Source organism: Nestor notabilis, unplaced genomic scaffold (assembly GCF_000696875.1).
Source record: "Nestor notabilis isolate BGI_N333 unplaced genomic scaffold, ASM69687v1 scaffold5055, whole genome shotgun sequence".
NCBI lineage: Eukaryota > Metazoa > Chordata > Aves > Psittaciformes > Psittacidae > Nestor > Nestor notabilis.
In genome coordinates this window covers 520-26,378 of record NW_009928681.1, presented here as the reverse complement: position 1 = coordinate 26,378, position 25,859 = coordinate 520, and the positions used below count along the sequence as shown (strand labels likewise).

Genomic DNA, 25,859 nt, shown 5'->3' with positions numbered 1-25,859 from the left:
CCTTTCCAACCGTAACTATTCTATGATTCTAGAGTATTTGGGATGGATTGCTTACAGCTGAAATTAAAGGGGATGACTGCTGATCTCCCACAGTGGCAGGCAACATGGGCCAGAAAAAGGGTAACTACAAAATGCTTCAGTCATCAGAAGTATAGAGTGCATCAAGGGCACAAGTCTGTTCACAGAGTAAGACCAGCAATCAGCAAACCTGTTTTATCAGCCAGAAATATAGACGAGACAATTAGCTATACTGATGACAAGCCTGACTTGGGACACTTGAGAATTTGTGCAAAGAACACGAAATAATCCAGGTTAGAAGTGATGCTTGAGGTCATCATGTTCAATCCCCTATTTGGGGCAAGGCAAGATTGGAAGGTGGGTGTCACCTTGTGCTTTTGAAACTTGATTGTACAGCTTCCTAGAGTTTGTCACCAGGAAGAGAGAACTCTTGCCCACCACAGAGGGGCTGGTAACAGCAAAGGGCCTTAAATATTGTCATTACTGCAATGGAAAAATACCAGAGAAAGAAAAGCAAAAACAACAGAGAAGGTCACATCACCCACATATGAGATGAATGCATCAAGTTCAAGGTCTCATCCTCACAAGGGACTTCATTGTCATGAGTTAAGCAATAATTGGACCCTGGGGCTCAGCATAGTTTTCTGTTGAGGGGTGAGCACTCCAAAACACACATTGCAGTCATGCTCCTTCCCTGCTGGGGGGTCAGTCACACTGGTTTTTGCAAACCAGAGTATCTTCAACACAGATGACAGATTACTGTTTTAGGAAGTAGGGGTTGAATTACTGCAGTCAATCATGAATTAAAGTTCTGCTTTCTTCTTTTTCCTCTCGTGACTGTGTTACATAGACCAGGAAGAACAAGAGATAGCACATGGCATTTCAGGCAGCTGGGAAACTTAATGGATGAAAATAAAGGCACCCTAGAAATTACTAGAAGTCACTGCTCATTAGGATTATAAAAAGAAAAAATTTGAATCCTGAAATAGAATTTGGATTTTGTCACTTGTCCAAGTGTCATTGCAAAAGTTTCACTCTAAGCTACCAGGCTGCTTTGGCACAGACTGTTGTAAGTTCCCCTGCTGGTGCCTTCACTTCCAAACAGCTCTGCCTTCAGTGTGTCTGAAGCAAAAATAAGAGTGAAACATGTAACCCAATGAAGAAATTATATCAGGTTACAAATATCTCAATTTAAAATTCATAATGGAATTTAAAGTTTTTTTTTTCCTGCTGTTTTCAGAAGGTACACACACACAAACTGTTGCTGGGAATGGTAGCTACTTGATAGCAATGTTTTACTGATAACATTTTTTTGCCTCAAGTATTTGAATTTGTCAACCTCATAGCGGCAGCAGATTTTAAAAACCTGAAATGGATTTATCTTTGCAAACTTCTGTAGCAAGTATTTATTTTGCAACCATGGTGCCCAAATTAAACAGCTAGACAGATAAGTGTTTATGTTCCTGCAATCACAGGTCTTTTTAAGACTCCTTGAATGTGTTGCTAAGAAATAAAGTCCTTAGTATATCTATGTCCCTGTTTAGCTTATCCTAATTATAAACAATTTTTAAAAAATGCATTTGAAATTATATTCTTAATATTTAACCATTGTCCAGTCACTTCAGATGTCATCTTGTTTACAGGAGGCAGCAGAAAAAAAGGGACAAGTGAGATAAATAGACTTGTTCTTAAAGTATCATTACTTGGAGACGCTCAAATGTTCACAGGAAGCCTTTTTCCCCATGAGGAGGGTAAGATTTATTATAACCAACAGTTGTGATTGACTAGATGTTTGGTATTTTTATGTTATTAATATTTCCTGTAACTTGCTGCAAATATTTTTCTTTCTTATTATGAATAAATTGTACTAAGACCTAATGTTTTTGGTTTTGCACAATTTTCAGATGCTCTGGTCAAACCCCTAAGTTTCCACCAATGGATTTATTCCTCAATTGCACTGCCTTCCCTTTCTAAACATAAATCACCTCTAAAATGTCATCAGGCTACTACATTTCTCCAGAGCTGGACGGGACTTTTTTCTATAGTATTTCTATCACACACACACACACACATATATATATATATATAAAGTTTAATGGAAAAAGGAAAACCTTTCTTTTGGTACTGGAAGGAGCATAGACAACAGCTAGAAATACTCACACCTATGTCCTGCTGCCCCACTAGGATTAGGTCCTTTTTGCACACTCTATAACTCAAGTCTCGGAAAAGGAAGCCTACTAAAAAGCATCTGTACTCAGCAACAGCATTTAAGATACTTGAGCCAGAAACTGTGGGTCACAGATGTATATTTTATCTATCTGCATAAAAGTAAAGTACCACGTATGTAAGACTCTGACTGCAAATCTGTTTTGCTTTGCCAGACACTATGAAAGTAAAGCAAAAATGAGAAAAAGTATGAATAACTACTTACCAGAGAAACAAAAAATAGATGACAGGAAAAAAACCCCTGCAACAATCATTGCCTCTTTCAGCCTTCACCCTCCCAGAAAATGTGACCTAATCAGTTTAAATAACTAGGAAAGCTTGGAAAAGCCTGATGAAAGCATTAGTTAATGAATTTGTGAGTTATATTTAAGAATCCTGCTCACCAGCCTGGTCTCCTCCCACCAAGGGCATGGGTTCACAAAACAGCTGAGTAAAATTAACAGCTTCTCAGCAAGGGAGGTATTACTGCCTTTCTCTCCACTGATACACTTTCCCCCATGGTCCATTTGCTTTGTTCTTGCAAAATTTCTGGCACTGCAACCTAGAGCAATTTGACTTATTACGCCTGTGAACAGCTACTCCCTCTTTGGCTGCACTCATTTTTCTGCCATTTTTGCAAGTTCAGTTAACTCATGGTACATACAACATCAAAACCAGTGCAAAGGCAACAAGAAGAGCATGAGGCCAGACTCCTCATCCTCCCAGCTGTTGTTCAGCCAGCTTGCTCTAAAAGCACCCCAGCAGCCAAAAAAGCTGATCTTACAGCAGCCTGGCAAATATTTTGGTGTACTGGGGATCACTTACTTGACAGTCTCAATTATTGTATTTACAACAGACAATCTCCTTCCAAAGCAACCAACTGGATGTACTAATCTCTCAGGAAAGTGACCTGTGATAGTGGTTGTTCCACATAGAAAATCAAATCTGGTATTTTTCATACTGTTTAACCCAGCTCCAGTGTCTGAAACAAGACACTGCAAGATACACAATACCTGCCACCACCACTCCCCACATCACTGCATCCACTGGTAAGGAACAACCGACCTTTGAAAAGTCATTTTATGAGAATAAAAAGCATGTTGTTACTGAACCAATCAAGATAGCACTAATGTGCAGTATTTTCCACCTGAGATACACACTCAATACTATCCGATGGCCAGCAGGTACTCAAACTTATCCCTTGCAGCTATTCCTCATCAAAAAGCAGTGAACTCAAGGTTATCTCAAGAATACAAAACACAACTACTCAAATAGCCCCTCTTTTATCTCACCTTTGGAACAGCATTACACTATTAGTATTTCCTTTTTTTTTTGCAGGAAAACATTGTCTGTTCAAGGACTTAATACTTTATATATTGCATATATATATGCAATATATATATAAGACAATGTAATATAGCAAGACTAAATTAAAAGTCACTGCTTGCTGAAATCAATGACCAGTTTTGCCACTTTTAATGGTGGCAGATCACGGAAGTTTAAACTGAAAAGCATCTGGGTATTTTAGGAAGCAACAAAAGTCACAATAGGTGTTGTGAATTCCCTTGGGATTTCTGCACTTTTCCCAGGACCCAAGTATTGAGAATTAAATCTCATGCCAATCTATGCAGTCAATCAGCGGTGTGCTACATTACCAGTAACATCCTGGAGGAATGCATCAGCAGGCAAGGTGCATCTGAAAGGTCCCAACATCTTGTCCTAAAGGATCACCATGTGTACAGGACTGGTACATATTGCTGTTCCTGAAATCATTCCCAACACATCAGTCCAAAGAAATAAAAACACTTACACACAAATATCTGAAAAGAAACACACCAGGTGGACACTGCCTCAAGAATCAGATCAAAATAACCTTAAACCTTGCTCTCCATCTTTGTGCCTAGATAACAAACTACAGATACTTGCCTAAACCCTGTGATGAGCAACTTGTTACTGAGCTTTCCTCAGCAGGTTGGTTCAGGCCAGGACCTCATTTTAGGGTAATATGCTTCCTTATATAGCCTGCCATTGCTTAAGATCCCAATTAGATTAAAATATTCTCCCACCCTGAGAATTTCCTCGGTCATTAGTCAGAAATGAGATTCACTTTCTTCCCACCAGAGCCCTCACTGCCCCTGTCTGCTCTGGAGACACTAATTACTGCCTAGCAGAAAATAGGCAGCTCACAACTGTTCACATCATTAGCCAAACTCTACAGAGATCATCAGCTCACTGCTAAGCAGACTGCCCTTTCCTCCCTGCCTGGGCAATACTCAGATCCTAGTGTGAAGCTGTCCCACTGTTTTTTTTATAATCTCATATTCCATAAAACACATAATTTGCTAATCATACAACATAGCATGTTGCTGGCTCTCCTGAGATGAAACACAATGATAATTATATCACTTTCAGTGGTAACAGATCACTGGGTGATTGTATCCTCAGCTGCCTCTGCAGGCTACCGTGTCATTGGTAAAGACAAAATATTAAGAGCAAAACTCACTTTTTTTCAAGATTCATCACGTATGTGAACCTAATCAGAGTCTAACTTGTTGGCAGATATTTGGATAAAGGCACTTTCATCTCAGACACCAAATTCCCTCAGCTGCACTTTCATTTGCTTTTTCTAAGCACTTCAGATCATCAGAACTTGACCTTGTCTGCCTCAGACCATCAACTGCACCGGGCTGCTCACGTGGCAATGCAGAGTATGAACACTGGCACCTTCTGTTTGAATTCTCACTGTCCTTTTCCTTACCTTCACAACTGATACTTAACTGATACTTGGCTGGCTTAAATCCAGTGTGAGGGGTTTTGTCAGGAGGATTATTTTTAACAACTTCAGATCTCTTCTGTTATGCAAAAATATCATAACTCTTGAAGATACAGTTTGATAACTTTAATGAGGCTTTTCAATTTACATTCAATATGTATTAGTACACAAAATATAAGAAATCACATATACATATAAACTTCTGCTTGTTTTACAAGTCAACCAGCATGAACTACACAAGCTACATTTATTCACATAACAAAAGGAAACATTGACGAGCTTCATTCACCGATCAAATATTTCAACAATTTACAGACCAACATTTTTTTTTGCAGCTGCTAAAACAACAATCTTCCATAAAGAACAAATAATTTATGTTAACAGATACACTGGCATCACATTGTATGAAATGAAAATGCCAAACTGAACACTGACTGGACACTTCCAGATTTCAGCAGAACCCACGTGAAGCAACAGTGCGGAGCTTATACCAGCATCAAATCTGCCCACGGTTTATCAGCTCTGTGACTGAGAAAATAAATCACATACAGAAATTCTTTAGGGTAAATGAAGCCATTTCATTTCATTACAGGGTTATTTAACCCACTTATTTTTCAACCTTTTTAAAACAAAAAGGAAATAGCTTTTAAAACAACAACAAAAAAAAAAATTTAAACCTTTTGGGTTTTTATTTTCTGCCTTAAAACTATTCTCACATACAACATGAATTTGTATTTTATGAATAGTTTTGGTCCCTCAGACTACCTGGTCAATCAGTTTTTAACTACTTTGTCGAAATACTCCAACAATTCACTAATGCAGTTATTTGAAGCAGGTAAAAATAACATCAGCATTTCTATCTTAGAGCAATTCCTCTCCTACAAAGTCTGATACTCTCATCTTTGTTTCTGAACAAGAATACAGTCACAAAAATCAAAGCTTCTTTTAGCAGCATTAAAGGTGAAGGGCCTCCTGTGCAAAGTCCTAGAAACTTTCTGATCCCTTCAAATGCACTGAATCCCCTCAGCAATTCGGACATAGACCCTGCAAAAACTATGCATGCCATTTGTTTTCACAAAAAAACCCACAACACACTCCCAGTGCAGTTCCCTGCAGAGGTGCCCATTTGGTCACACTCATTTTTCATGAGACACGTGACCTTCTAAAAATGAAGCAGATATACCTCATGAGCAACACAGGATATGCATTACGGGAACGCTTCAAAATACTTCCTTCAGTTTGAGAGTTAAAAAAAAATTAAACAACTACATTTTTTACATACTAACCACAGCTTTATGCCTATTAGTTTCAACAAAATTTGTTGAAAGGACTGGAAACCCACCAGAAAATGTAACTGTAAGCAAGCTGAGCTATCTGTTGTGTTCCCACAAGGAACTTCATGGTTTGTCAGTGATTTGAAAGGAATGCTTAAGCCGATGAAGTTTGCAGCTCTCCCAAAAATTCATGGAACAGTAAATAATTAAGAGGTCAAGTCAATGAACCATGCAAATTTCATCATTTAATAAGCTGGGCACAAACAAAATGCCTTTTATATACGCAAATGGAGATCCAATGCTTAGAAGCAAAGACTACCCTTATGGAAAGGATGGTGGAGTTTACCCTAGGAAGCAGTGGCTCTGAAAAGCATTTGAGGGTATCACTGGTAGATAAGATCTATCCCTTTTAAAAATCACCTTGGAGATCACTTTCACACTTGCATCTGTTCTTAAGAAGCCTGCTAAGGTAAAGAATTTGGTGGAGGAGTATTAGAAGGAACCCTGTTCACTTTAGTACCTGGAAAGGAGAAATACAGGACAATTTATCATTCTACTACCAGTTTTTCAAGGGATGTATTCTAAAGGGAATTAAAACATTCAAGTGCATCTTTCAGAATAGCAATATCAAACCAGTAAGCAGCAAGCACAAACCGCTCAAGATTTTAAACAAGTGCCAAACCATTGAGCCTTGGAATTCATTTTAAGATATTGTCCGTGTCTGAGCGCTGCTTCCATCATCTCTCCATACACTGTGCTTAACTTTATTGCCCTGTATTGCTGAGCGGCTGTAGGTTTATTTGTTTGGAACTTACTGGTGATTCAGATATTGCTGCAACCTTCAAAGAATTCTTTATCGAGCTGAGTTCCCACATGTGTAAATTTATGATATGCACACCACAACATCCCCTGGTGATCTTGTACAGGTTTTTAAGCACGGCTTTCCGGAGAAGAATGTACACCCAGGGATCTAAAATCTGATTCCATGTTGCCATTCGGAGAGCGAAAAGTATTGTTTCACAGGTGTCCTTTGAATGACTCTCATTTATCCCAATTTTGGCCATTGTCACCTGAAAATTGAACATTTTAAAATTATCATAAAAAAAAAAATACACCAAGAAAGCATGTAAACGAGTGAAATAATAATTTCAACATTTTCTCTAATCATCACACCTTGACAGCATCAATGCATCCCAATTGCAAAGTATATACTTTCAGGCATATAACATTCATCATCCTAGAAATCCTTTAATGTTTTACATATGATGGACATGTGTCTCTGCTGAATCTTGAGCAACAGATGGCAACCAGCCAGAGAATACCCCCCAAAACCAGTAACTGATTTGAGCAAGGAATAAAAACCTACCCAGAATTTAAGCTAACAAAGCATGCCAAGACTGTTCCGAAGGATGGGTTTTTCAATGATAGAACCTCCTGGCTGATCATTTTATGATCATTTTTATGAAGGTTATTTATTTTTTCACATTTTTCAAATTAAAGTCTGCATGAGGAATACAGCACCTTGATTTCATTAAGAAGATTCACACATTTTAAGCTGCAACAGAACAGAATTTATTGTCACCACAAGGTTTAGAGGTTTCTAGGAAAAATTAAGCCATGGTGACAAAGGCCACCAATACCCCTCCTCTTGCCAGTGGAGACACAGAGGGTTCCATTCATCTGTGGAGGTGCTGCCCATGGACAGATCTACAACCACAACAACACTGCCAGAGCCAGTAGTTTTACATGGGTGGAAGTATTAGGCTCCTAGTATAGCTCAGACTGCTTCTGAGGAAGGATACCCAAGAGCTACACCAGCCCAGCACATTGTGGCTGGCCTCCCCACTTTGCAGAGCTGCAACCTAGGCTTTGAATCACAACCATAGTGAAACACTGCCTGTACAGGCGTCTGCCACTGAGGCTTTGTAACCTGAGTTCCTGTGTGAAGAAAGTCTGACTCTGCAAAGCCAGGAATCTGCCAGAGGATGATAAGTTATCTCTATCAGTAATGTTAAAAGTACATGAAGACTTTTTTGGTAGAAAGATGAAACGCTGTTAAGGCTTCAGTTCCAAAGCCTTTAAAGCAATACAACAATTTAACTAAGAAACAGGATATTTTACAACTGATGCTATAAGTACACTGATTTACCCAGTGGTAGGATCAGTCTGTCCAAGTGCAGAGTCATGTTTTCACTAAGATACATTGTAAAAAAAAAAAACAACATCAAACAACCCCCACAAAATCCCCTAAAAAATAATAATAAATGAAGAGAGAGAACTACTGCTCAAGATTCCAGCAAATCTATTACACACCTTTTTAAAGGCTTCTCTGTATTCCTAGGCACTACTTATAGCTTGCAGGTCACCACATCTGCATATAAACTTGAGTGGAACAGAGAACACATAAAAGGAGCCTATACTTGCTTGGTTAAGCATCTGACAAAGAGTTTCTGTATGGACATCTATGAAAGCAGCAAAGAGAACCCCAAAGAACATTCCTAAGGAAGCTGGTAAAACTGGCAGAAGCACAGCTGGGAACTGGTGGAAGAAGGAGTAGGAATGTCTGAGCACTGAGCCAACACAAACTTACAAGTCAGTTCCCTGAATCTGCTTGTCACCCCACAACCACTGGGTGCATTCCTTTCTGACATCAGCAGCCCACCCAAACTTGGACAACTCCTTTGGCTTCTGCACGGGATGTTTTCTCAGGACAGTCCTACATTTTATTTATTAGAGGTCCAATACCACACACTAAATTCAGACAGAATACTCCGTACTCATGCAAGTAGGACTGCGCAGCAAAGGATGACACAACAGAGCTTACAGACCAACGTCCTTACCAAATATACCACATGCTTGTCTTAATACAGATATATAGCTTCCTAATCTTGATGTAGTTCAAAATTACATTTGTTGTTGTTCTCTTGCAGTCTGCAAAATTAAATCCAATGCAATTCCATGCCCAGAAGAGGAAGCACTAGATGTTGCCATCTAGGAAAAGTAGCTCCATCCAGATTTTGTAAAACTGTATTGTTTTCTCACATTACTTAGCAAAGTTGTGAAATTCCTTTCCATTTAGTAGTAATCACCTCTAAGTGAATCCATTCATCTGCTGTTCAACTTGCTGGCTCAACATAAATACCTCTGTTTTGATTACGGATTTAAATACAGTAAATCAGGACAACAAGGAAATTTGATACATGATTTTATGAATTCTGATACTTGGGGAAGCTTCATCCATTTAAGTTACCCCTTCTGAATACTGGACATACAGAAAAAAAGTATGTGAACTCAGAAATAGAGGTTATGTACATAGCTAAATGCCTAACCAGCTCAGCTGTGAATCCCTGTATTGGAAATAGTAAGATAAATCCACATTATCTGTATGTTTTGTTTCACGAAATAAGAATTTTTCAGCCATATTACTTTTATTATCTGGTAGTGTTACGCAGAAATTGAAAAAGGTTTCATTTCTTGTATCACTAAAACCAACATAAAATGATACCCCAACTTTCTGACGTTCTGAGAGGTTAAGATTTCCCTATAGGCCTGCAGTAAGGCAGTCCAATGCCAAGCATGAGCATTTTTATCCTAAAGCACTTGTGGCAGAGCAGTGGTAGCAACAGACATGGAACCATCGCATTGTCTCTGAGCATGAAGTCAGATAGTTTCTCACTCCTCCAAAGAGCCTGCATTCTACTGGGAGCTTCTCCATGTTTTCTGAGAAAACATGTAAGAAAACTGCACACAACTAAAGTCAACTGCATGCAAAGACAGGGCAAAGAGAAGACCATGTCCTTCCTACTGGAGCCTCTCTAAAGTCATCTGATGATTTCTAGAAGAAGACCCTAAACTACAGATGAAGAGAGGTAGAATGAAGTAAGGCCAATATAAATTATCATTTCTATCACATTTTCATGGCTAATTTTTTAATTTAAATTTAAATTCTTAAAATGCTATTCCAAAGTCAGTTTGAAATCATAAATGATAAAAAGGCCTAATACACTACCAGCTGTTCAATAAAGGATATCACTGAAGCAAAACATGCTATCAGTCTGGATTTGCTCCCTAGGTGCAAGAGAGTCATGCCACTGAACTGGCACAAGTCAACAGCTCAGAAACTGCAACCAGAGCTTGCTGAAGTGCTGAGCTGACTTCTAAGAGCAAGACCTCCTCTGGAGGCACAGAGAGGACACTTGAAGGATGATGAAGGAATTCTGTCCTCTGTCGCCAGCAGTACACAAGCAGGGAAGCGGGAAGAGGCAATGTGATTGCATCATATCTAGTTGCCTTTGATCTCCACAACAGAATTTAATATTCATGCAGATTCAGCACTATGACTCAAAAATTTAATCCCCTGCTGGTAAATAATAAATGCAACTGATGACATTTTCTAACATATTTAGAAATGTAAAAATCCAAGTAGCACTTTGCTGAGTTATACAATGTTTATATGAACACAGCTGTAGTATGTCTCCCTGGTGAAATGAAAGTAAGCAATACAATTCAAACTTTATTTAGGAAAGCAGCTATGAAAGCACAGCTGTAAAAGTGACTTTCTAAACCAAGATGGCCTGCTTGTAAGATATAAAGTTATTCTGACTCATTGTAATCCTTGGTGATTTAAGGAAAGACCTAAATAAAGAGAAATCAAATCTGTGTCAAGCAAGGATGTGACACAACACATCAAACTTCTCCATCCTTTTTGTCCCATTTTAGGTTTCACTAGAACCAAAGCCCACTTTGCAAGTTCCAGGAAGTCTGATGGAAAAGTTTTAAAAACATTTTGAAATTGTTGACTTCTGCTATTTTGCATATAGCAGATAGCATCCGAGATTGCCATTTCCCTTAGGGACAAAGCCCGGTGCAACAAACTAAAAAACAATCGCTCCAGAGCTTCACACCACTCTCCAAATATAAACAGCATGACTTTAATTTCCTTTCCAATTGGATCTCAATTATATGAGAACAACTAATATGCTAAATGGCAGTGCTGCTTAGTCACATTCCTTGTAGTACTCAAGGACAGCCAGTCAAAACAAGCAGCAGACTTTACAGCTAGTTAGGAAATAAGACAAACTGAATGCTACTTTGATGTACTTCAGCACATAGGCTCTAAATCCAGGTTCTAGCCTTGACTTCAGGAAACTGGATAAAAACCAGTCACCAAGAAATTGTCATGGAAAGCAGAGCAGGCAAATACAAGAAATTATCTTCTGTAGCCCAGGCTCCAGCTCCCTGTGGGAACCTTGCAGACCTTCCCAAACCTCTTCCTCTTCCTTTGGATTTCATTACAAGCAGTTCTAAGAATCTGCACTAATGGAAGAAAGTTCGTATTTTTTTCAGGATTTGCAGAGTGCTTATATTTTGTCACTGATGCCTATGCTGAATCCAGAGGTGCCTCAAGGTGGTACTGTACTGATCACGTCCCACTCCATGTAAACAAAAAATATACAACTATTTTGAACTTCTAAAACTTTTGGGGAACGTCCATTATTCATATATGCTACAAAGAAGCTGCAGTCTGCTACAGGCAAGAGCTGATAGGACGTGACACTTCATAGTACTCTATAAAAATAAACTCTACAAAAAGATTTGCAAAGAGGAGGAGAGAAAAATCACAATGTATCTACCTTCACATTTTACGTACCCTTTTATATCTCTTAAGAACAGCCAGGGATTCCAAGAAAAATATGTAGCGCACCACTTCTGCAATCAAAATGTTAGTACATGCACATACTTACGCCATATAAAATGCTTTTTATGTTACAGATCTGCAACATGTTTTTCCCCTACTATTTTCCTTTCCCTTCTTAAAAGAAAAACAGAAACCATACCTTCAACATTTATATACCAGATGATCACTTGGCCTAGCAAGTAAATTTTAACTGAGCACAGTGATTTTATTAAAAAATGTGTATTTAAAAAGGAATTGGAGAAGACAAAAAGCATTAGCAAGTTTTCCTCCACATTAAGAGTGGAGGGGTGGAGGGTACTTTTAAGGGGATATGTAATAATTCCATGCATAAAGTTTTGCAGGATCAGCTCTTGACAAGTAGCACCAAAATAAAGGAGTCCTCTTTTCTCTCATGTAAGTTCCCATGAAAAAATTACACTCAAAATTAACAATAAATCTCCTGGCTCACTATGCAGTTGGGGAAAAATCTGTGTCTACCTCCCAAAATCAATTTCTAATCTAAAACAGGTAAATCAAGGATGGTAACTACTACCTACCCTGATATACATCCTTAAACATGTAAGTTTACTTACTATCCTGTTAAAAGCAGCTAGTCTGAGAAAGACCTTGCCCCCATCAGGGTTGCAGTCTCTCTTGGAAAACACAGAATGAAAAAAAGACAGGAAAGAATCAGATGACCATAGGTAGCACAGGTTGCAAAAACATTTTGTAGAAATTTATTTAGCCTCATATTTACCTCCCTTAAAACGGAGCTGTGTAAACCTTTTGAAGATATTACAAAGATAAAGGCATTCAGAGCTCAGAAGTGTTCCCAAAGCGCTACTGCTGTGATAAAATTCAAAAAAGTACAGAGCAAACAGGAAAACACATCATTTTCCACAAAGCAAATGAAAATACTTTCTAATATTCCTTTCTCAGGCATAGTTTATTCTGTGACCAGGCAGTTTCTCACCAGCCCGAGATGCTTCACTTCATGAACACAGTACCATTTAGGATACATGTGCCTTTTCTCATGTTGGCAACATCAAAGCCTTGAAACTGTATGTCCAAGCACCCCTCTGAACTGGTAGGGCAGAGCTCACTGCAACTGAACGCCAAAGAAAGGACTGCAGTGCAGCAGCAAATGTATGACACTGAAGCCATGACATAAAATTACAGCTCTACGGGTGTTTGCCAGCCAGCAGCTCAGCTCTGTCTGACCCCGACGTATGATTCCTCCTCACTGAGGCTGTTCCGTTCTTACGAGCTTTCTGCTCTCCTCAGGCAGGCTCAAGTCTGCAGAGGACTCGCAGTCTGTTGCACTCCATTACTGTGCCATTAGAGTCAAGTGTGACATTTTCACCATCTGTGTTTTTACAGCTCTATGCAAAATATTTATGGATGGCAATACACTTCCTGAGCAAACATTTGGAAACATCATTTGAAATGAGATTTTTATGTATGCAAGAATTGGTCAAAATTGCTGTAAAAAAAAACCAAAACGTAAAGTGCCACAATGTTATATTCACTATTTAAATCTTATTAACTGCCTTTGGCTTTATCATGCTCTATATAAGGCAGGAAACCAATTCTGAAATAAGCCTCATAAACAGACGGATTTTTTTGTGTGCATCAACTTGCAAACATTAACTGAATGTGAAGTTTCTATTTTCCGTCACCTTTCTCCTTAGAAACTACCTATTTACATCTGTTTTGTGGTAACATGAATTCAGGTTGCCCTTGAACAAAGCACTCCAGGTCACCTTTCTTTGTTTCTCTGAAGGAACCCAGATTATTTCTATCTTGGATTGACAGTCTTTTTCATGCTTTTCTTTCCTCCCCCTCAAAATTAGAAATAATTTGGTTAAACTAGCTGGCAGTGTAATTGCTCCCACAGCTTAATTAACTCATTTGAAAGGAAAGCAGAATGGATATGGATAAAGAAGATTTTAGCACTGAAAAAAGATGACTCACTCCATAACAAAAAGACATAATGTCCATACCACAGTCAAATAAACAACCTGTTTCCTGAGCTGCATATTTCAAAGTTACAAGAAAGCCTGCTTTCATAGAACAAGGAATATACTGCTGCCTATCAACAGTGTCTGCAACAAAAATCTCTTGCACACAAAAAAAATAATTTTGCAGATAAAATTTAAATATTCTTTACCCAGCAATGCTAAGAGGGTCTTTACTTACAGACAGCTGCTAGACCTCTTGGGACCAAAAACAAGAGACTACTCCTGATACTGCATAATAATGATTATCCTGAGAAACACAAACAAATCAAGTAAGTATTTAGGGATGTAAGGACTGTATGTATTCAGGATCTATTTGTTCTTCCATTAGGGTCAGTTGGGTAAAGCTCCAAACCCTCAAAATGGCCTATTACTTCTCTTTTATTGCTTTGCTTTTTCAAGCTTTCACACTCATTTAAAAACAGTAACATTTTTACTGGTTAAATAAATATTCTCATTGATTTAAGAGCAACAGAACTTCTCTCGCTAATAGCCTACAAATACACAAGAATCACAAACACATAATACTGGGGAGGAAGATAACTGTCTGAATACAGAAAAAAAGAGACAATATACAGACAACCTAGAGGAAAAAAAGATCCATGATTACAGAATGAATTCAGCACTTCATTACTGTTATACACAGGATCCAACACTAGCTTAGAAGTGAACTGTCTGATCAAACATCACCACATTCATGCTGCATCATTAGTAAAGTCATCCTTTACTGTATTTACACGTCTGAGGAAAGATGCAAGATGGATTCAGCACCCAGAGGCAAATCTTTCACTTACATGTCTGAGAGCAAGAAATCTTCTGCTATAGGGAATAGAGGATCTGCCAGTTCTTACCTGGCCACTTTACTAATTCTCTCAGATTCATTACTTTTGTCTAAGAACCCAAGAATCACACTGAGTTATCTAAGGGTTCCTTGGACAGGTCAGTCCCCGATTTCAGAGGAACAGCACATACATGCAGGCTTTCGGGGCAAATACCACCAAATCCAAAGATATCCATACATACTGGAAATGTTAAAGAAGGAAGAATGTCACAGTCATAACATACAGTGGCCTTCTCACCTCTTCTAGAATTCAAGGAAACAGATGGCTTTGATGTGTGACCAAGCCTGCAAGACCTCAAGTCACAAGAGGTCTAAAAAAGAACCTACTCTATTGCCTACCAGTGGAGTAAAACCTTCTTAATTATCTGAGAAATTATGGTGTTCATTAAGTGGGTATAGAGGGAAAATAAGGAAGGGGAAAAAATCTATTAATTTGTGATTATATTTTATGTATATGTTTACCATGTATGCAACATACACAGTAGAAGAAATCATTTTAAAGATGGAGTCATAGTCACCTAATGACCTGGTGCTATCTTGATTTGCAGTATTTGCATCTGGCTGGAGGCAGAGAAAGATGTGATGTGTTCCTTTCATGTTATTTGGTTTTTTTCAGATCACCTTTATTAAAGTGACTTATTCTATATATCATTCTGGAGAAGTACACTAAGAAGCTATGAAGAGAAATATCAAGGCTAATGAATTAGCAATCCATCTACCAAGTTGGAATACGTAATTTGCAATTATTTTTTTCTATAATGTTAGCAAATAAATTAAAAGGGACTCTCTGCAGCTGGAGCACCTTTTAGATGGAGGAGGGAAGAGAAAAATTGAATCTCCATTTAAGAGTAATTTATTTCTCAGTACTTCTGCAAACACACACTCATAGTAAAGGTGGATTCAAATTTATTTGCAAATCACTAATGAACTGTAAATCATAAAACAAATTACTACCACTTACATGGATCCTCACCTCCTTCCTGCTTTACTTTCTGTTTAGACACCTTTCCATGCAGTCAGGCAGATGGGAACACAGCTGGCCACATCCCTGCCAGCACAAAAGCCTTCCTCCTCATGTCTTCATGTCCTGATGTTGGTCACATGGGTGACAAGGTTGCTTGTGGGCAGACTCACTACATCCTTTACATCCTCCCTCAAAACCGTAACCTGGGGGTGGCCGTGCAGCCTGAGCACAGCCAGCTTATGCAGAGTTCAAGCCACTGAGGCAGCTGGCAGCAGACACGTCAAGGACAGCAGATAGGGGATCAGCTGGAGATCAGTCATTAACTTCCATTTCTCCAATTACAAAGTAATCTTTGGTTTCTGTGGGTTTAGTATTGAGGTCTAAATGCCTTAAAAACCTCAGTTCAGGATATTCCTTACATAAAGGCTCATCTTCAGCCTTCTTCGGGGAAATCATGCAGAAACACTACTCCAGTGCCATTCAAACCCACCCTTCAGCATGCGTCTCTGAATGAGGTCTTCACACAGCTCATTAAAAATTGGATCTAAGAGCAAACTTATGAGCTGTTCTCCACTCCCTGCTCCGTCTGGCATAGATAAGAGCAATCTGTCAGCGTGAGACAGTGTATTACTTACAATGCAACTCAGGTTCATTCAGACACTCAGCTCTTTCATCTCATCCTATGTAAGAATGAACCTGAAAAAATGCATTGCAATTACCAAAACTTTACCGTAACTCCTGGGGTAAACCCCTTCTGCAATATTCTGCTACCTGACCACTACTATTTCTAAACACACATACACAGAACCCACTCTCCTCTTCTGGAGAATGTTCTGCTGGGCACTCTCCACGCACAGTAAACAGGCACCTTCCTCCTTTGGGGAGCTTGTAACCTAAAATTGCAATTCAGCAATTTCTAAATATTTTTATGTAAAATTTAGGTCTTAAAAGCACAGGAAATTAGAATTATTGTTCTGATTTAAATCTAAACAGCACATTACCCGGATGAAGTATCCAAATAATGCACTCTCTCAGACATGAACTGATTCTACACTACTACTGAGACAAATAACTTCTACTAGAAAGTATTTATAATCACCATACAAAACTTCAGATCGTGAATTAACACCATAATAAATACCCTACAGAATGTATGAAGGCATATCACACCCTGGTGTCATGTTAAACCTAGGGAGGAGGAAGAACTTTCTGGAGCTGTTCCATGTGAGTGTATTTGTTCCAGAGACTTCTCAGCAGCAAGTTTACTATTTAAAGTCTTCAGATAGTCAGGAAAGACAGCTTTCCTAAAATAACCATCCACAAATGGTTATGCTGTGTATGACATATTCCAAAAATGGTTATGCATTTTATGATATTTTCAGGCAAGAAAGGCCTGAACAAGTGTAATATCTAGGAAATAAGAATAATTCTCTTACATCAAACAAAACGGGATTTAGTCAAAATTGACTTCTTAAGATCAGGCACAGAATCCAAAAACTTTACCAACTGAGTAAGTAAGAGGAGGTTATAAATGGCAAATTTACTGGCTGAAGTTTTCAAATTTTGATTTTTTGTGATGGCAACTTCAAAACTGAAAAAAAAAAAAGGTGGCAAAATTTTCTGTGAAAATTCACTAAAATCTATTTGGAACAAAAAACTGTGTTTCGGTGTATGGATCTTTATGGTTTAATTCCATATATACAGTATAAATCTAAAAAACAAGCAGCAAGCAAGTGTTGAAGGAAAACCAGGAGCATGCTATTTTGGAAATGCAGTGTTCTCACATGACTGGAAACCTGCCTTCCCTAATTTTTCTCTCCAAAACAAAATAATCTCATTGCATTCTAGCAGCACTGCATTTTCAGAAAAAGGCTTTATGTTAAGTTTTCCCAAACAGCGCAAGTAAACATAGATAACAAAAACTACACTACACTTCCCGAAAAGACTTTGGTAAAGGACAATCTGTCAATATCAGCTCTTCTTTCCCTGGTTCATATCATTTCTGCAGGACAATATGCTGACAACCGTCCATTTCTGCTCCAGAACTTCTTTCCTGTTCTCAGCTTCTTGGCTCCCTGACTTCTGTTAGAGGGAGGCCAACACTTGAATTACAAATATAGCCACAATTAATACAGTTTCTAAGCACTCTGTGATAAACTAAGCCCTGGCCCACACTCAAAAATGGTTTTTTTCTTAATGATTCATATTTCTCAGAAAGGCTAAGGCCCGTAAGAGCTCAACAAACTGTAAAAAATTAAAATAGGAACAGTCAAATTCTGTCTGAAATAGTACCTTTGAAGTTCAGTGTTGTTTTGGGTGGGCATACTCTACAACAAAGCTCCTTCAATTTCTCCTCTAACCTGGAGGAAATTTGCCAGTTGTGCTTCTTAATCCAAAACAGAAGAAAGATCTCTACAAGTAATACTAGAAAAAGGCATGAACATCTCATCCAAGGGTGTCTAGTATCATAGAAACAAATGTGAATAGGTGGATTGAATTTTTAAATGCATTGTATTAAACTTTATTATTCTTTTTGAAAATTCCTGCAATGTTTTTTCCATGTAATATTTTCATGGTGACATAAAAGAGCATACTCAAATTGTCTGAGCTGGTGCTTAAACCTTATTCCACAGGAAACTAAGCTAAAAAGATACCTCTGTCTTGAGAATAACAGAACATCAGTCACAATGAGTGTTCTCTTTCCTCTTAACCCCTAAAATCAACTATTTATTCAAAAGTATCTTTTGGGCTGTAATATCAGGAATGACACCAACATTTCAGCAATTTAACCTTGAGTATCAGAAGCTCATTTGAAGGAACTCAAGCAAGAATAGTAATTGAATTTGCACAGTTGACAGACCTATTGAAAACCTTGGCAAGCAATTTGAAGGCTATGATATGAGGGAGAGTGAGAGCTCTTTTTCTAGTGTAGCTTGAAAGACAAGCAAACTTGTAAGACTTTTTTCTTTACAGAGGAACTTAGGGAGCATTTTATTCAGTCAAACAGCTGCTCCTGATCTGACTTCTGACACAGTAAGGCCTGGAAGAGAAGTAACAGCCTACAGCTGACAATAACCATTCCTTTATCAATGTGACAGACTAGAAATAAAGAGGCATACCTAGCAGGCTTGCTAGCAAAGTTTTTTTCCTTTCCCTATGAAACTGGTTCATTTATTAAAGCCATCGTGGCAGAAGTGGGCTCCTGAGGTGGGCTTGCACCTGGCCCAAGAGGTGCAATGACAACATCCAACGGGCATTCCCATGAAGTGACCGCAGCAGGTCAACTCTGCTGTGCCCATCAGCCTGCCACAGGCGAGGTATGAAGGACAGCCTGGACCCAACTTGAACCACATCATCTTTACTCTGACAACACAGCCCAGTTTTGTATGGTGTCAACAGAAAACCATTCTAGCAAAACATGACAAGAATTCAATGACAAAAGACAGCACAAACATAGTAATTATCTTTGATTATCTTCTTTAAAATCTGAATCTCAAAAAAACCAGACAAGGTGTGGTTTTCCCCTGTGAAAGTAACTTTTACAACAGCATTCAAAGCTGCAAGGTTAGCATGTTTAAGATGTTTAAGAGTATCTCCTTCAGTCTTCAGGAATAGATGAGTAGAAACTGAAATCCTCATTTATTATATTTCAAATGAAAAGATCACTCTTCTTGTTGACAGTGCCTATGCTGGCCCAACAAACACGTGGAGACTGCAGCTTTGACTAACAACCTGCTTTGCTAGTGTAAGAGAATATGCTTCTGTGGAGCAGACCCCCATTAGATCCAGGGTGACATGGCAACAAGGCCTCCCTCACTGGCAAAGCAGGGACCTGCATCTTGGGACATCTTGTGTCTATCTTTCTTCTCCTCAGCTGCATTTGCTGATTATGAAAGTCATGAGAGCACAAGAGAAGGGACAAATTTTTAAGTAACTATTTTGTTGTAGGGACAATACAACCAGCAATATTTAAAGGCGTGCAAACGGGATTAATAAAATAGTGGGCTCATATACACGATGCCCATTGCACATATGAGCATAAGGCAGTATAACAAAAAATTAAACTGCCAGCTTATTATAGAATACAGAAAACAGGAATGGAGGGAAACACTTCAAGGGTAACATGGGTATGACCTCCTGGCAAAGTGTCACTATGCATGTATATACATGACTGTAAATACAAAAATACTAAAGGAGCTGCACAGAGGACTGCTTCCTACAACAAAGTACCTTACACTGTTTGCAACTACATGGCCTAGAATTTAGTAAGTGTAAAACCTGCAACTCACTGACTTCCTTCAGCACATACCAACCATGAGCCTGTCCCAGCACCCGAAATACCTGGTGGAGCAACTAGAGTGGGGTGGGCTGGGCTAAGGATATTGCAGTGAGAGTCTCTCTCTTAGTGCACCACTGTCCTTCTCACCTCCTCTGGCAGCATATTCACCAGAAGGACCACTCGGACCAGCTCTGCAGCTTCTAAGTTGAAATGATTCAGCAAACTGTAAGCTAAATGCAGCCCCAGATGCACAAAAAACAGTCATCAAGCCTCCTGGTGTGAGACAATCTGAGGACAAGAAGTCAGAGGGAGTTCAGAGAGACACAATTAGCGTAACGACTTGGAAAGGGAAGAGATGACATGAGAAGACACTGCTAGAAATTAATTGAGGCAGTAAAAAAAGGGAACTGAATAAGAGATATTTAATCATATGAAATAAACAGCTGAAATCTTTCAAAAACTAAAAAAAAAACCACAGAAACGGCTATTTTTTGCAGTAGAAGGGAGGTAAAACTGAAATGAAAGTAATCAGGTAACTGCATGGAAGAGATCTTAAAAGCAATTTGAATGTAGATGTATTTTTCCCAGGTTAAGACTGTATTCCACACTTGAAAAATATACACATTTCTACACATCAAAATCTGTTCCCATAGATAAATTCACTCTAAAATAAATCCCTTCTGTCCATAATGACAGGGAGTTCATGTTGCTACTCCAAAACCAAAATTTAAAGTATGTTTATGCCTTGAGCCCACAGAATTTGACATACAGAACTCAGAATTTGATCGTATTAACACAGCTCCAAAACCAAGCTGTTTCATGGCAGTTGTCATGTCCAGCCAAAAAACAGCTTTATATAACAATCTATTTCATCAGAGATGCCTGTCACAGTGATCCAGCCCAAATATTTACTTTGAGAATCCAACCCCTAGAGACCAGATTTACCCAACAAAATTCACATATTCCTAGCAAAGTGCTAAGACTATCAAGGATGAAAAAAGATGACTTACTACCCAGAGAAGTTGATGTTACTACCTTCAGCACATGGTTTTCTGGATTAGACTGTTGGAAAAAACACGCCTCTGCAAATCATTGTCTACACAGATTATCAGAAAACTCATGAATTTCACTTGTTTTGCTTTTTTTGTGAATTCCCTCCCACTCTCAACTCCTTTTGAGGAGATGTTCCCCCAAAAGGCAAGAAGCAGGAGTACCCCTCACTGTCCTACCTCAATATGGAAAGATTCCCACACAGTGGCAGAAAACAAAAAAGCTGCTCATCTTTGAGGAATAGATGAGATGGAGCTTCAGGAAAGAAATCAGAAGAAAAGAAATCAGAAGAAAGTCCCTGTCCAGCAATCCCAGACAGAGCTGCCCTTGAGTCATGCCACAGGCTCTGCTGCTGAAAAACACTCCAGATCTCCAGGAGTCTTAAAATAGAGGTGGTGACTGATTATAATACTGTATGTTATTATATATAAATGTTAGATAAATACATAGATACATAGATAGATAGACAGATAGACAGGTAGGTAGATAGACAGACAGACACATTTGCACACATATGTAAAGGTACCAAAACAAGTTTACTACCACTGACTAGGTGCAGAAGTCAAGTTCACCTCCACGCTAGACACCATTTAGGATGATCCAGTGTCTTCTGCCTCTACTTTCATCTAAAGGTGATTTTAGCACAGGACAGTGACTGAATATATAACTCCAATTAGGAAAAAAAAAAAAATCTAATAGTGAAGTAAGTCTGCAGCTGGATTACAGTATTGCATAGACTTAATTTTGGTAGCCATACACATAGGACAACTGAGGTAACACCAGACCAGACTGAAAACAGAAGAAAAATAAAGAAAGCAAACCCTATATTAAGATGGAGAATCACACAGAATAAAACTGGACTCCTGCATCTGCAAACCACGTGGGGCATAAACTGCATCGCCTTCCTCCACTTTCTCTTCCAAAGGCTGGTTTGGTTTCTCATCACTTTGGTTTATACTGAGGCAATTCACTCGCACATAACATTTTGTCCTGTATACTCTTTGGGGTACAGAACAGGTAAAACTCACAATTCAAAGACTGACACTGACTTCTAGATTTAGCTTTGAGAAAAAAATGAACAAGCAAATGATTTTGAAACAAGCATGTATTTTGCTACTTTGCCAAACGAATTCACCTATGCACACCTGCTCCGATTTATTTCAGGAAATATTTATTTTGTTATATGCTGATTATATTACAGAATGTAAACCATTCATTTCACAAAATAAAAGCCCTGAGAGGTTTCCAAGAAATTGGACAAGTAGATTTGGATCAGCAATTCAAGGTAAATCAGACATCTGGATAAACCTTGGATGTCTTTATTGTAGCACTTTAGCACTACGTTCCTGGCAGAGCTTTATTCCACTGCATCTGTATGCATCACTACAGTCCAATAAAGCTTGCTAAATTAACATCGCACTTATAATTCTCTTTGTATTCAGTGAACAGAATGCTATCAAAACAATGATTGGGTAATTCGGAGAATTAACTTTGATGTAAACTCTACAATCCTAATAACTAAGAAAGGTAATACCTACCAAGGACCCCATCCCATTGCATTTCACAGACTATCCAAGTCTCTGTCTAGAAGGCTTAATTGTTCAATTCCTTGAAACTTTGTTTCAAGTACTAAATCCTACCTTACACTAACTTCCTTTTTAACTTCTCTTTTCTAACATAAATTTGTCCATATTGCAGAACTGGTTTCCATACTGCCAGGCTAATTGAGGTGATAGTTTGGCTCATCTTGTTTCTTAAGAGATCTAGAAGCAAAGCATCACAAGCCTACAATGCACAGAGAGCACTGGCAGATTTGCCATGCAACAAACCAGAATTGCTTGTGTATCACCTCCCTAGGCCACACAGTCCCAAAAACTACCAAGTACAAAATTAAGCAAAAAGTCATCACTGGTCTGTACCAGCTGATGAAAACACCACCCTGAAAAGGCTCTCAAATTTGCTGCTGGGGTAATAATTCATCGTCAACTACAGCTTAGATGAAGTCAAATACTTTGACAAAAGTAGCAACATGATTTCATTAAAGATTGTCAAGATTTTTAAAATTATGTTTTTATAATTAATAAAAATTGAACAGCATAATGAAATTACCAACACCAAGACAACAACCACAGTAATTGCAATTCAGCGTTCCTTCATATGGTGAATAAATGAAGTATCTCTTTTGAATTAAAAGTCTATAGCTCCTTTGACACCCAAGGGATTTTTTAAAAAAATCAAATTAATTCCAACCTTTAAGCACAGTTATTTTATCTGAAAATAAATGTCACCAGAAGATAACATACTGATTTCTTTCATGAAAAGTAAAGTCATCATTTGAGTTGTTTTTCCTTTCTGTGGCTTGCCCCAGACAAATTCCAGGAGGTGTCTGGAAGTAACTGGAAGGAAATTCACCACAAAAGGTTGCTATACTGTTCTGACAATTTAGTTTATGGCCTCTACACTACAGCCACTACACTGACAAAAGCCAACATGAATTTAAACTATGCTGCAGAGCAAGCCTAGAAAAATTCTCTGTGCGTTCAACAGAAGTGAAAGAGGTTTTGCACATTTCAGTGATGCAGAGATCTATATCCAAACTTCTCTCCGTGAAGTTTGCAAGTGTGGATTAATTAAATGCTACCTGCCAGATATACCCACCTGCTGCAGCTACTCTAACAGCAGTATCTAATTTAGAACTAGTTCAGGCAACTCCATGCTATACTATAGGGTGCAAGATGAGATATAGCTGGATCAGATTCAGAACTCGGACTTAAATTTCTGCCATTGTTAGCTCAAACCAAAATTGCTCCTCATTCATATTAGTGGGAAACTATAGGACCTTGTTTCTAGGAAACAAATTAAGATTTCATATCACTCGTGACTTGACCTCTCTTCAGTCAGGTTTACTGAAAAAGAGTCACAGTTAGTATCACTTTTATAATGCCATCATACAACAGAAGCCATCACTTTCCTATATCATAATCCTGCTTCTTTGACCCTGCTCACTGACAGAATGCATGCTAACATGAGCAACTCTTTGTTGCACTTACTAGTCTGGAAGAGTCACAGCAGTCACCTGCAAGCAGTCCTAAGTTACAGCCGGGACAGCGGAGAAAGCACAGCCCCTGCACAGAGCAGCTTTGCTAGTCATCTGTCCAGACTAAAAACCCAGCTTCGTTAGGTCTAAACCAAATTTTATTTTAACCCACTGCCAACCACTAGTTTTTAATATGACTCTAAAGCAAAGCCCTTAATTCCCTGCTAATGGAGTGGAGGATTTTACATTCTTAACCATTACCTTCTGTAACACAGTTCACAAATAGAAGTAAACAGTAATAACAACCACAAATAGACTACCATAAATAAAAAATTATACAAACCACAGTATAGACTAAACAGACCTGCCACTCACAGATTTCACTGAATTCAATACCTGCTCTGATTTGTGCTAGCCACCATTCTGCTACCGCTGTCTCCTTCACAACATGGGAAATACAGTCCTCACAATCCCCAGATATATTTCCCTTACTCAGTGTATTTTGCTTATGATCAGAAGTGGAGAATAAACACCATTTTTGTTGGTACATACATTATGGGCAATATGTTGTAAATTTAATACATTGTTACCACAGCTAAAGCGCCTTAAAACCTGGAGATAAAAAAAGTATAACTTTTATACAGTGATGTGCATTAAAAATTGGCAAACGTGTTAGGCTCTTACCAGGAATGGACTCCAGCAAATGCAAGAAACACACATTATAGCCAAGAGCTGAATGATCATTTCAAAATGATGAGATCTGCCTTGTCTTTGTTGACTTTTAAATTTGACTCTTAAGAGAGTAATTCCTGTGACTGCATTGCACAAGAATGAAACAGCAAGGGCCAGTAACCCAAGGCAAGAAAAAAGTAAGAGATAAAATCTGTCTTCCCAGTCCTCAACATGTTCTGTTTTATAGAAGCACCAGGTCCTCGATGCTTGAATCTGATAGGCTCTAAACCTAAGAATAGGCAGCAAAGCTATAAGAACAGCAAACAGACATACCATAGTCAACATCATTTTCACATGTTTAGAAGTCATTTTTGTTGAGTGAAATATTGGCTTAGTGACTCCAATGCACCTTTCAACAGCCATCACACTGCCCAGGAAAAGCGGGCACAAACCAAAGAAAACCATGCAGATGCCAAAAACACTGCAAAGAATGTTGGATTGGTTAAATCGAATCCAGTCTTTATCTGATGCATACACAAACACTGCAATGGCTCCGTTGATGAGGTGGCCAAAGAGATCTGTGACAACCAAGCCACTGGCAAGAAGCAAAAAGGAGGCTTTTGATTTCTGTCTAAATCTCTGATATGCCTTCAGGAGAATTGCTATTGCAAGGCTGTTGGACAGAATTCCCACTGTCATGAAGATTATTGAAAAGAAAACTGAAATCTTCTTCTCTGTGTGGCAGGTTGTGTTTTTCAAGATTCCAAATCCAGCCAGCCCTGGTGATTTTGAGCTGTTCATGGTTAGGAAAGAAGAAGCAGCCCTCAAAACATTTCAGCTGTCTTGCAATCAAAAGGCATCTGTAATATTAAAAACAAATATATGCACAATGTAAAAGGAATACCACTGTTCAAATGACATTTGAAGCAGAAATTCCATACTATTAGTCCGTGGTACAAATCTAATTTTCTGGTTTTCTGAGTGATCTGATATGGCATCATATTTTAAGCTCATCGGTCACAGGATAAAACAATTATCTGCATGCATTATA

The 25,859-nt window shown here is 38.5% G+C and overlaps 1 protein-coding gene across 2 annotated transcripts; it reads right to left on the bottom strand.

Annotated features, from left to right (window-relative positions):
* Nucleotides 1-6,873: 6,873 nt before the first annotated feature.
* Nucleotides 6,874-25,671, bottom strand: PTGFR (prostaglandin F receptor (FP)). 2 transcript variants are annotated; one of them, XM_010014619.1, is made up of 2 exons: nucleotides 24,821-25,671; nucleotides 6,874-7,340 (listed from the first exon to the last, which is right to left on the bottom strand). In XM_010014619.1, the coding sequence occupies exons 1-2, from the start codon at nucleotides 25,607-25,609 to the stop codon at nucleotides 7,035-7,037; spliced, it is 1,095 nt and encodes a 364-aa protein (XP_010012921.1). In that variant the 5' UTR covers nucleotides 25,610-25,671; the 3' UTR covers nucleotides 6,874-7,034. The 2 variants fall into 2 exon arrangements, with proteins under 2 accessions (XP_010012921.1, XP_010012922.1); XM_010014620.1 differs by having other exon boundaries at nucleotides 6,875-7,340; nucleotides 25,142-25,671.
* Between the last annotated feature and the right edge of the window lie 188 nt (nucleotides 25,672-25,859).